The sequence below is a fragment of the Triticum aestivum genome, chromosome 3B, assembly GCF_018294505.1.
Source record: "Triticum aestivum cultivar Chinese Spring chromosome 3B, IWGSC CS RefSeq v2.1, whole genome shotgun sequence".
NCBI lineage: Eukaryota > Viridiplantae > Streptophyta > Magnoliopsida > Poales > Poaceae > Triticum > Triticum aestivum.
In genome coordinates, this window is record NC_057801.1 from 23,084,564 (window position 1) to 23,097,523 (window position 12,960).

General features: G+C 50.0%; 2 protein-coding genes across 2 annotated transcripts; one reads left to right on the forward strand and one right to left on the reverse strand.

Annotated features, from left to right (window-relative positions):
• Positions 1 to 1,057: 1,057 nt before the first annotated feature.
• LOC123067189 (aspartyl protease family protein At5g10770-like) lies at positions 1,058 to 2,556 on the reverse strand. Its single transcript, XM_044490099.1, has 2 exons — positions 2,391 to 2,556; positions 1,058 to 1,956 (listed from the first exon to the last, which is right to left on the reverse strand). The coding sequence occupies exons 1-2, from the start codon at positions 2,554 to 2,556 to the stop codon at positions 1,058 to 1,060; spliced, it is 1,065 nt and encodes a 354-aa protein (XP_044346034.1).
• Positions 2,557 to 8,579: 6,023 nt separating this feature from the next.
• Positions 8,580 to 10,040, forward strand: LOC123064446 (aspartyl protease family protein At5g10770-like). Its single transcript, XM_044487931.1, has one exon. The coding sequence runs from the start codon at positions 8,630 to 8,632 to the stop codon at positions 9,992 to 9,994; it is 1,365 nt and encodes a 454-aa protein (XP_044343866.1). The 5' UTR covers positions 8,580 to 8,629; the 3' UTR covers positions 9,995 to 10,040.
• Positions 10,041 to 12,960: the final 2,920 nt, after the last annotated feature.

Consider the following 12,960-nt stretch of genomic DNA (forward strand, 5'->3'; position numbering starts at 1 on the left):
GGAGGCAAAAGTCAAGAAAAAAAAATGTAAAGTTTCACTTGGCACTCATCCACTGGAAAGCCCTCACCGCTAGCTAGATATGTCTAACTGTGTTTGAAACCAATGTGCACCTTGCACTTGCATGTCCGCTCATTCGCTGGGTTTGGACATAGTTTTAAAAAATCGGAACCAAACGACCCTCGCATAGGGATGCAAACGGACAACATCCACATGTCCACAACTGTCCACAAATAGGGAATTTAAACTAAAATGATTATTAAAGTAACAAGAATTAGTGTAATTTTCGCTATGCAGATGACGCGGGCACATCCATCTGCATCACTGCCCTCATGCTTTCTTTATCTCTGTAGATCACCCCTGAGCGGACCAGAGTGACCTAATCAAATTTCCCTGTTTTCGTGCAAAACCCAGAAGAAAGCCGGAGCGTTTGAACCAGTCATGGGAGCATGCATTAGTGCGGATTGGAAAACATGCGTCACACGGAAACAAGCCGTACCTTCAAGGTTATACTACGGCTTGCAAAAAAAGGGTTATACTATGGGCAAAACAAACCATCTCTCCCTTATCGAATAAAACAAAACTAATACAAATATATTTCTTTATCCTAAAAAATCACACAATGAACCGCGATCTATCCGATGAAAACCTGAACCGATGGCTTCGCCGGTTCGGTCACTGGTCTAGGTTTTTAAACTATAGGTTTCGGGCTTTGTTCTAAATTGATACTTTGTATACAATGACATTTATGAGTTTTTTTCCACTTGAAGATAGGTGAATGGGAATACAGATGTGATGCATCATGGCGAAAACTTTCAGAGAGATCATCGCATGTTTTGTGGAATGTAAAAAGCGAAGATTCTTTGTAAGAATCCTAGGACAACATCCTGGACGTTGCCTTCATGATAAAATAGGACATCACTCATTAGCGGTTGGTAATAAACTTTGTAATGTAAAGTTATAGATCTTCTCCTTTATTTTCCTTTCTGCAATGTAAATAGCTTATGAAATCCGACCATTAGGGTAAAATAAACGAGGTGCAAATATATAGTCAATGATTTCACCAACATTGTTTGTGGGAAAATCCCATCTTCCCTCCATGAACGTCATACACCACCTCTGTCCTCTCCTGGAGCAGGGTGCCAATGACTGCAGTTATCCCTGGTGGTAAGTCCGATGCCGCAGCAAATGCGAGGCACCCCACGGAGAAGATATCTCCCCGACGCCCAAAATACATCATTTGTTCCATGCCGGGGACAATATATGCCCATCCTTCGAACCAAAGTGTGATGGGTGGCATACTCATTCTCGTCAGACCAGTGAAGTTGTAGCAGGTGTCGAGGTCGCCCATCGATGGTGCCACGCGGTACTCCGTCATCTGCGACTTGAACTGCTCACGGAGAATCACATAGGTATCCGGCATCAGGTAGGTGAACGTGGTGCCGAGCATGAACAGAGCGTTGCCGGCGTGCAACGCGTACGGGATCTTGACATCCACCCCGCCGCCGTCTAGTTTGGTGAGTCGGACGACATACATGTTGGGGAGTAGAGTGTGGGTTCGTAGGGGGGTGTAGACAACGAAGTGGCGGGAGTGTTCTGGCCGGGGTGCCCCAATGGAGAGGAAGCCCTGGGAAGCGACCGTAGAGGGTAGGCAGTAGGAGAAGGCCACCGTGTCCGGAGACGAAGGAGCTCCAGATGCCAATGAGTGGTTGTCCCGACTGAGATCGAGAATGCCGGATAAGCTCTCAGACGTTTCGCTGCCCATCTCCAAGCATATGGCCCTGATGTTTTCCTGTGTCACTTGCGAGAGTGCAAGTGTGTCCATCACGGCGGTGGCATTGAAAACCATGGAGCCAGTGCGTCGGAGAAAGTCACGAGGAGCAAGCGTAGACGTGTTGAGGGGAGAGCATGGGCTTAGTTGATGGAGTACGGGCAAATTTCTTGCTATTCCGCCATCTCCTAGAAAAATATAGACAAGTTAGTCAACACACAAGCATGCAAATCTCCCTTGTTCTTACCGGAAGAAATAAATGAACTATCTGGTCTTGCCATTCCACCGCCGTGTTCTAAAATATAGACAAGTTAGTCAACACACTGAACATAAGAATATTACAACTTTCTTTTTTTAGAAAAGGAGGATGTACCCGACCACTGCATCTGGACGATGCATGCAGCCATTTATTGATTATTCACAAGACCATATAATGTGATACATCAATAAGCCTGAAGCCATCATCTTCGCAACGCATGTTCCTACTCCTATCCCCTTGATGAAGGTGTGCTGAATGTCCGGACCTAATACCAAACAGACATCACACCAAAGCCTAACATCTAAAGCCGGATGCCCCATCCAAGCCACTACCTGGACTAGGTTACACACCGGTCCGACACACTCTCAGTTAGCATCGCACGCTGCAGAACTGATGCACCGACCCTGCCAGGCCTCTCTGCCATCGACGCCACCACAACGCCAGACAGCGTCGCCCTCCTGCGCGAGTCCACCAACCTGCATCGGATGTCGAGCCTCCACTGCACCATGCGGCCGAGATCCATCATCATCGATGCGGAAGATGAAACCTCGCTCCGCCTCTGGGCCCTTCCAAACAGCACCTGCTCCAAAACGATGCCCTCAAGAGGGAAAACGGCACCATAGTTTCCGTCATCGTCCGATCTGGGATACCCAGATCTAGGGTTTCCCCCGAAGCAGGTGCCCCCTGGAGAAAGTGGGGCATATGCCAACTGCAACTGCCCACGAACACAAGCCGTGCCCAGCACCACTTAGCTCTCACGACGGCGCCTTCAAGAAGGACACAATGCCATAAGCGTCGTCGCCGCCTTAGGGTTTTCATCCGAGAGACTGTGGAGTGGGAAAAGGTGAGGCGGACCCAAACGGCGTCTCCAGGAAGAGAAACGGCACCCTCGGGCGGCGGCAGCGTCGCGGCCGGCAGGAGCCGACCAGGGAATTGTCCCAATCTGAATCCCCACCTCCCGTTCCACCCCCACCGGTGACTGGCAAGCATCGCAGTCATGCCCTTCACGACGGAGTGCACGAAGAAATGTAATATATATTATGTATAATGACAGGCAATACATGCAAAGTTTCATTTCATATTTAGTATGGAGTACTAAGTCTGGTTAAAGACCATGTGGGATTCACCGAGTCAAAGGTATTCACTGAATAAAGAAATGGTAGAGCAGGACGTCGGTGGTGGTGGACGTTGTGCGTCGGATGAACTGATGACGAAATGCTTGCCGCCACGGGTGTAGCCGGTGTACTGGGAGGAGCCGCCGAGACGAGGAGCAAGAAGAACAACAATCAGAATCAGCAGGTAAAAGTGCACAAAGGGAGTTGCTGATGAAGCCATGGCTTCTCAATGCAAGCTGTACCGTAGTAGTACACAATAGGATGAGGATGTACCGGATATTATCTTTGGAGGCCGAGCTCCATGGAGCTCGGTTTTGAAAATTTTGAATTTTATAAAATTTCATATTTCTACATTTCAAAGAAGTTTTAAAAAAAACACATATACATGAAGGCACAACGCACATGAGGTGTAAATTTTCAGGGTAAAATAAGTTGAAATGAGGGATGTGCAAAAAAGACAAATCTGGGGCTTTTTAACACATGCGGGCTTTTTAACACATTCTACTATTCATCCTCCGAGGTCATGAATTTGTCTTTTTTGTATAGGTCACAATTTAATGTTTTTCATTCTGAAATTTTACACACATAGACATAACATACTTGTTTACTTGCATTTTTTTTTAATTTTTTAAAACCGAAAAGTTTGAATTTTGATTTGTTTTCAAAAAAAGGCCTCCATGGCTCCCAGGAGCCAAAAATCCGCTCTCGAGGATGTCCTGCCATATATACACACATAGGGTTCGATTGCAAGCATAAACATGTTAATTTCTCCTCTGTAGAGTGTTGTCGTGAGCTCATGGCATCCTTTTATCCTTGCGCATGGCATCTCCCTTGTTTTATGTTTTCATCTGTCACCCGAACGCTACAAACAGAACAGTCGATAAGAAAGAAACAACACTTGTGTGCCTATGGAAAAGTCGCATGATAGGGATTAACGCCCGCCTGTGCCGAAGTTACAGGGAAATTACCAGAAGAAACAGAGGCATTAAAAACTCCGCTGTGTCATATCTACAGCTGACAATCTGTGCGACCAGAACGTGTGTCAACCGATCGACCACGACAGTCACACCGAGACGATTATGTGAGACTTTTATTTTGTGTGACACCATTTTCACCATCAAAAGTTTGCCACAAAAGACGATATAGCACAGCTGCACTATAGACATCGATTAGATGTTCACTGTCTCCTGGTGCTAGATCGATCAACAATGACTAGAGGACCTGGCTAAAATCGAAGACAGAGCGACTCTTCTCTTCTCTTCTACTCCTTCTGCAAAATAATAATAATAATAATAATAATAATAATAATAATAATAATAATAATAATAATAATATAAGAGCATTTAGATCACTAAAATAGTGATCTAAACGCTCTTAGAGCATCTCCAACGCTGATCCGTAAATTTGCTTCGGCATCCGTTCGCGAACAGAGGATCATTTCGCGGTCATGGATGCGAGGGGGGCGCCCATCCAACGCTGCCTGCATACAATTCAAACCACATTTCAACAGACCGGACGAAATTCATGCAACCCGACGTAATTCATCAAAGTTTGAATATAAAATAACACAAATCATTCATACATAACACGCAAAAAAGTCTAGTACAACAATAGTTCAAATTCAACTAAATTAACCAAATGATCAACAAGTTTTTCATGAACGGATCAAGTCGTCCCACACCTATTGCCCCTTCAGCTTCATCCAACATGTATGTACCTAAATAATGGTGGTCCCTCTATCCTGTGATACATCATGGCAGCACGTACAGACTACACAATGTGTAGAGCAATAATCAGTGAATGAATGATTCAATCCAAAAGTCGAGCAAGAAGAAGTAAAGCTTACGATCATCTCCGCTACCGCGCGCAATGGCCACATTGCCTCCAGCCGAGCAACCATGTCACAATACTTGATGATGGTGGTCTGGATGGCATACCATGGATACAATAACGACCTCATATTTCGTTGTTGGATGATGTGCATATCACAAAGCGCAATGTGGTTTTGTGGGTGAAATGAATCATGCACGCGCTACCAGAAGAACCCCGTTTTGTACATGCCTACGAAATCCACTGATATGGCCAACCACACATTGCACAACAAATCATCTTCCATGCTTGAGTACCCCGCGATCCTTCATACTCTAAAAAAATGACATGATGTTTGAAAATTAGTTCAATGGCATTTGGCCGAACACCTGTCGGGCGTGGTGTCCTCCATGGACGTCGTCGACAGGGGAGGAGGAGTGTACCTGGCCACGGACGGGTCCTGGGTGGACTAAGCCGTCGTAAAGGGCGAGCGGGCGCGTCGGTGTTGGTTGTGGAGGTCCGACAATGCCTGTGTGACGGCCGAAGAGGTGCAGTGGCTGTGTCGGAGGAGGAGGAAGATGATGCAAAGCAAGGGGGAGAAGGGGCGAATCGGAAGAAAATGGGAGTAGGAGGGGGGATTCAATGGGCTGGGGGGTATCGGAGTCCTAGGTAGCTGTTGTCCGGAGTACCGCAAAGCCCCCAGCCCTAGTTTGTCTCCAATTTGTGTGAAAACTGCGTCCACAAATTCATATTAATAATTTTGTAATACACGAACATTTCCTTAAAAGTCACAAGAGCATATATTTAGATGTGCATGAACAACTATTTTTAAATTTAGAACTATGTTGTTAAATATCTTCACTATCTGAAATTACAAACATTTCAAATATATGAACATTCATATTAAGGTACATAAAGTTCCAATTTTCTGCAATATATGAACTGTTTCCTTCTAAAATTGGTATTGTTGGTATTTTTAAAATCTATTACATGGAAATAATATGTTTCAAGATAAAACATATACTATGTGTGAATGGTTCATCTCATTGGTTGGCGGCTTATATAGTAGTGCTTGCGGCAATTTGCCTCCTATCCCTCCCTAGAGGTGAAGATTAAGAGCACTCCGGGTGATCTCTTGACCGACCGTGAGAATTGAGCTAATGGGCCTACTTTGTGGGCAATACTGTTGTGGACTAGTTCAATCTACTTTCCCCTCCTCTTCGTAACCCTGCGATCTTTGTTAGCTATGTGATCCCTTACTTTATGTATTCCATGTGAATAGAGCCAAAGACGAATAGGAAGCTTATACACAATTGTTCGGATGTGAGAGTGGGTCTCTTCCTTTCTCTTATCTCGGTATTCCAATACACCATCGTAAGTTAACGAATGCTGAATGGAAGACCATCGAGGATAGATTTGAGAAAAAACTAAGTTGTTGGAAAGGAAAACTCATGTCTTATGGAGGCCGGTTGATTCTCATTAACTCGGTGCTCACGAGTTTACCTATGTTTCTGCTATCTTTCTTCGAAGTACCAGTTGGGGTGAGGAAGAGACTAGACTTTTATCGGTCTCGCTTCTTCTGGCAGAGTGATGAATCTAAGAGGAAGTATAGATTGGCCAAATGGGATATTATTTGCAGACCAAAGGACCAAGGAGGACTTGGCATTGAAAATCTTGAAGTTAAAAATAAGTGCCTCTTGAGTAAGTGGCTGTTTAAGCTGTCTTCTGAGACAGAGGCAACATGGGCGCAGATTTTACGGAGTAAATATCTGTACTCAAAGACTTTATCCCAAGTCACTATGAGACCTACAGACTCGCCGTTCTGGAAAGGGCTAATGAGGGCTAAATCCACTTTCTTTAACAGAACGAAATGTATTGTTGGTAATGGAGCTGATACGCGATTCTGGGAGGATACGTGGCTGGGTGACACGCCTCTGGCTTCTCAGTATCCAGCGCTGTATCGTATTGTTCAGCATAGGGATGCCCTTGTGGCCACAGTAATGCAGACGATTCCCCTTAACATCCAGTTTAGAAGAGTGCTTGCTGGACCGAGATGGGAAGCATGGCTTCACTTGGTCCGTAGGCTGATGGAGGTGCAGCTAAATCCTCAGCCCGACCAGTTGTATTGGAAGCTAACTAGAACTGGGGTGTTCACGGTCAAGTCTGATATCATTAATTCATCCGTGATACCTACGTCCAATGTAGTCTGGAACGTTAAGGTTTCTTTGAAGATTAAAGTGTTTATGTGGTTTGTGCATAAACAGGTAATTCTTACAAAGGACAATCTAGTTAAGCGCAACTGGACAGGATCTACTAGGTGTAGCTTCTGTGATCGGGATGAGTCTATCAAACATTTATTTTTTGATTGCCCGTTGGCACAAGGGTTGTGGCGCACCGTGCAAATTGCCTTTAATATTACTCCACCGAGATCGGTAAACACGCTTTTTGGGGCGTGGTTGCTCGGGACGGAGCCCGAAACAGCCAGACAAATTCGTGTAGGAGTATGTGCGTTATTATGGGCAATTTGGAACTGCAGGAATGACTTGGTTTTTAACAGGACATCAAATACTCATTTTTTGCAGGTGTTGTTCCGGGCTACGGCGCTGATCCATACTTGGTCCTTACTCACTCCGACGGAGGCCAGGGAGCGTTTGGTTACTGGATCTGTCCGGTGGGAGACGGTTGCGCGGGATATCTTCAACCGGTTTGGATGGCGATCATGTAATAGGATTGGCATCTAGTTTACCTACCTCATATTATGCCAGCCGGTTTGTGGCTTTTCCCGTTTGTGTCTTTTAGTCGTTGCTCTGTGTGAGCTACGTGCTACCTTTTTTCATTTGTTTGTAAGACTTATGTTCTGAACCTCTTTATTTCATTAATAAGAGAGGCCGTATGCATCGATCTGATGCAGAGGCCGGGGTAAACCCCCTTTTCCAAAAAAAAATAAAAATAAAGTGCAGCAGCATCACCATGTTATGTCTAAAAACACCAGCCTTCTCGGCATCCATTGTGGCATCTTTTTGCCACGTCAACCATTACGGTACTCAACTTGGCTAGTTTTTGTTGCTCGATCACCTATCTCACGTGGTTATTTTCTGATAAAGGGTGGTTTATTGGCTCATATTGCCGCATTAAGGGAATACAAACATCGTGAGTATGCACGCCGCTTCTACAAGATTAGGATACACACAATCAACACCATTGCACACACATAAAATGATACTTCCTTCGTTTCAAAATAAATGTCCCAACTTTGTACTAACTTTAGTACAAAGTTGAGACACTTATTTTGGGACGAAGGGAGTATGTGATAAAAAATGCAAGCTCCGAAACACCCATTGAAATGAACTACATTATACATCAGCAACCATGAACATCATCCACCACCTATCTGATGTAATGCATATATGAATAAATTGAAGCGAAGCTTCGTGCTATGCCTAAAAACACGAACCTTCTCCTTTGGGCATCCATCGTCGGTTCTCCATGGACAGACCACCGTTGCCGCCATGGGAATGGCGACATGAACGATCGACAACTCCAAGAATGACGAGGACACCATGGTGTTGATATTTCTTTTTGGACCGGAGAGTTGCCATTTGCCAAATGCATGCCTCTGTTTCCTCTCTACCAGCAAAGCTCTGGCGTTAATCCCGATCATCATCTTCTCCATACCATATGCATGGGACGAGGGACGAGACAATCAATCACCATCAGTTCACCACCGCACTCTACAATATAATGAAAATTAAGAGCTCGCGGGTCCTATATATGTATATATGGGCAGCAGCCTACACACAAGCAATTGTGACTCCAGCCATGATTTCCTCTGTGCACTTGCTGCTTCTTCTTCTCCTGGTTTCCGTCACGCTCACGTTCGAGTTCGACGCCGGTGTTTCCACCCAGGCCCGGTACGAGGCCTACAAAGCCCAGCACGCACCGCCACCCAACTCCCTCCCCGTCAGCCGCAGACCCCGCAGTCCCCTCGTCACTCTCCCGGGCACGTCCGAGTCCGAGTACCACGTCGTCGTCGGGTACGGCACTCCGGCGCAGAACCTCACCGTGGGGTTCGACGCCGGGGCCGGCGGAGCCACGCTCCTCCACTGCAACTGCAAGCCAGGCGCCTTCGACCCGTCCCGGTCCTCCTCCGTCGCCCATGTCCCGTGCGGCTCGCCGAACTGCCCGCTGGAAGCCTGCTCCGGACCCAGCTGCGCCAGCACCGCCGTGGCCAAGAACGGCGCCGTGATATCCAGTGTCACCGTCGTGACAGACACGCTCACGTTCTCGCCGTCCACGCCGACCACCGTGGATAACTTCAGGGCCAACTGCATGGAGATGGGCGGCAGAACGTCTGACCGCTCATCCGGCCTTCTCGATCTCGGCCGGGACAGCCACTCACTGCCGTCCCGAGCCCCTTCGTCTCCGGACACGGCGGCCTTCTCCTACTGCCTGCCGACATTTAGGGCCGACCGGGGCTTCCTCTCCATCGGCGCACCCCTGCCAGGCCCAGGACGCAAGGTGAGCTACACCCCGCTACGGAGCAACGCGGCCCTTCCCAACTCGTACTTCGTCCGGCTCGCCGGGTTAAGCCTAGGCACCGGTAGGCCGGTCATCCCGGTCCCTGCCGGCGACGCGCTCATGGCGCTGCGCACCACCTTCACCTACCTGATGCCGGAGACGTATGCGGCCCTCCGCGACCAGTTCAAGGAGCAGATGGCGCAGTACCCGGTGGCGCCGCCGATGGGTTTCCTCGACACATGCTACAACTTCACCGGCCTGAGGAAGATCGACGTGCCGCCCGTGACGCTTACGTTCGACAGCGGCGCGAGCCTGGAGCTAGGCATCCGGCAGATGATGTACTTCGAGGACCGCGACTACGTCTTCTCGGCAGGGTGCCTCGCGTTTGCCGCGCCGGCATGGGCTGTCTACCCGCCCGGGGTCGCGGCGGTCATCGGCACCTTGGCACAGGAGACGACGGAGGTGGTGTACGACGTTCGTGCGGACATGGTTGGGTTGGTCCCGGACCGCTGCGTATCATGGTAGTTTCGGTGCTAAAGACTGCGTTTACTTGCGTGCATGTCTTATTAATTACTCCTGTTTACTCCACCTCACTCTTCTTCATCAGATTGGCTTCCAGGCGAAATGAGAAACTAGCGTCGGATCCATCCACGATTCGTGCTTACAATTTTTTCGAAAAGGGGGAGATCCCCGACCTCTGCATCAGAACGATGCATCCGGAGAGCCATCTACCTCTACAAAGTCTAGGGAAGGAAGCAGAAGCTGGCTCCACAACCTAGGAGGAGCAGAAGCTGGCTCAAAAAAACCAAATCTCAGAGTACTCATAGGCACCTTAGCTGAAGGTGCAGCCCCATTCCCGGGCGTCTGTGAGGCAGAACCAGGGCCGTTGGACAACTCACACCCAACATCCTCCCTTCGCGCTTCCGTATTACCCGATCCATCATCCTTATCATGCATATCCACATCAGTCCCTGTCGGAGCCTCAACGAAAAGATCGGTGTCCTCAAACTCAATCTCAAGGTTTTATACCTGGCCCCTATGTGTCCACTGAACCACGTCAGGCACAAACTCGATGTCCAGGACACTCACCAGCAGTCAAGCCACCCCGTTGGCTCGGGTAAAGGCCTTGTCCACCCTCTCGGTTTTCCCGACCAGTATCCCCAAGCTAGCAGCGACCCAAACATCCTGAAGCGGCTTCGATGGAGCCCCCGAGAATCGCAACCAGACCTGAGTGAGAGGCTTGCCCTGTGGTTCTACCTTCTTCCACTCATGAAACTCAAGGATGCACTCTGTGTCAGGTACTCTGCACAACCCAAAACTCAGAAGACGCTCCAAGTCCTCTGTTGTAGGGAAGTCAACCTTATACATATTGGCCTCGAGTCGAATAAGCTCCCACTGAAAATTACCTGGAGCTAACTCACTAAGCCTCTGCAAAATCTGAGCCTCAGACACATCACCTTTCGTGACTTTGACAACCCCGTGGTCGTGCTCTGGGGCTCCTCTGGGATCTCCCTCGCACTAGGAGACTCAAAAAAATCAACTCGGCACAATAAACTCCATAAATGGTAATACTCGGCATCTGATCACGCAGTATCGGGCACTTCCCCGTGTCATGCGCTGGCTTGAGGCATGTATCACATAACTCAGTCACACATTCAACTATAAAGTGGCCCCTCTCACCACAACAATAACACAACATCTTCTCCTTCTTACGAGCCCACTTGGAAGCTCTATCAGCATCTGTCTTGTCGGCGGCACCGACATCACCCGTCACCAAGGGCTCAGTCTCAGGCACCTCAGCATTAGCCAGTGCCGTCACTGCATCCATAAGCTGACCGGACAATTCCGGCGTCTGTCCGGAAGCAGCCACCTTCGAGGATGCTGTCGGCTCCACAACGACAGGCGGTGGAGGTTGGCGGTAAGGGTTCCTATCACCGCGACCACCACGATGACCTCGGTAGCCACCTCTCTGCCGGTAATCTGGGCCAGATGCCACCTCAACAAAGCCTCCCTGGGGTCCGTAAAAAGGTCTTTCTACTATTCCATCACTCTGCCATGCATAGCCACGCCCACCGCCCGGCGCCGACGAGCCACGATGTTGGCCATCACCATAAGCATTGAAACCATTGTCACCCCATTGTCCCCGAGGTGGTCCATTACCACCGCGGTTAACCGGTGAACGAACATGTCCCGCGCCTCCATCGCCCACATGCACAGGTTGAGGCGGCGGTGCGTGCGTCTGCACCGGCCCAGCCCGTTTTTGTGGCGGCCTTGCAACGAAGTGCGGCGGCAGCGCAGCCCGCGGCTGCTGCCCATGCGCCTGTGTCTGTTTGCGAGGCGCCGCCACGGCTGCCCCGGGCGGCGGTGGCCTAGGCCCCTGCGCGTTGCCATGCCCTGCAGCAGCTAGCGCGGGCGTCGGAGCGACCGGCCTCGACGTCGGCGGCCTAGGCCCCAACGAACCACCTCGACCCGCAGCGGCCGGTACGGACCCAGCGACCACCTGAGGCTTCGGACCCGGCGGAGCACCACCACCACGCCCGGCCGGACAGTCCCGGCGGCCACCGGAGGTTTCGGACCCGGCGGAGCACCACCACCCCGCCCAGCCATGGTCGCAAGGGGAGGAATACGAGCCGCACGCCCGGGACCGCACGCAGGCAAGCCCGGAACCGCATAGCGTCGTCGAACCCTAGGAAGCGGCGAAGACGAGTATTGCGATCAACGATCGATCGAAAACATGCACGGGCCGGTGCTCTCAACAGAGGCGGAGTCCGGTTTAGCCTGGGCCTCATACCCAGCTAAGCCGGCCCACTCTGTTTAGGCAATTGCTGGGCCGAAAACCCATCAGCAGACCGGCCCCCAGTCACCGCATTCACATCGGGCCCAACAGAGCCCAGCAAAAAATTCAAACGATGGATCCGCGGATCTCAGCCGACCGGCTGGCCGCCGGTGCCGGCACCGCCGCCGCCGCTGGTGGTTTTCTCTTCTTCTTTCTCTGAACCATCTTCCAAGCTCCCGCCTCAAAAAAATCTGACAAGGTAGGTTTGGGGAGACTCACCTTGGATAGAGGACCGCGCCAAGGCCGGATCGCCGAAGCCGCTGTACGACAATGGATGACTCGGCGGACTATCTCGACGTTATCCTCCTCCTTCAGTCCCAGCCTAGCCGGATCGTCATGGGGGATCGCCAAGTCGACGAGCAACGCCACCTCGTTCTCGGAGTATCCAACACTGAACGCCTCGCAGATCGTGTCCTACGGCGTCGGAGAACTCGCCGGCGGCTCCTCGCCGTCCGAGTCATCCGTCCAACAGCGCCCAGAACCGGCGCCCAACCCGCCGTTCCCCGGCGGATGAGGCCGTCCGTGGCGTCGCCCGTAGAGTCGCCCCGTCCTCCATTGACTTGACGAGCCGGTTTCGTGCTTACAATTACAAATCATTCCTGTACCGTTGTCAATGTGTCAACAGTGACCGAATGATTTTTTGTTGTGTGTATTC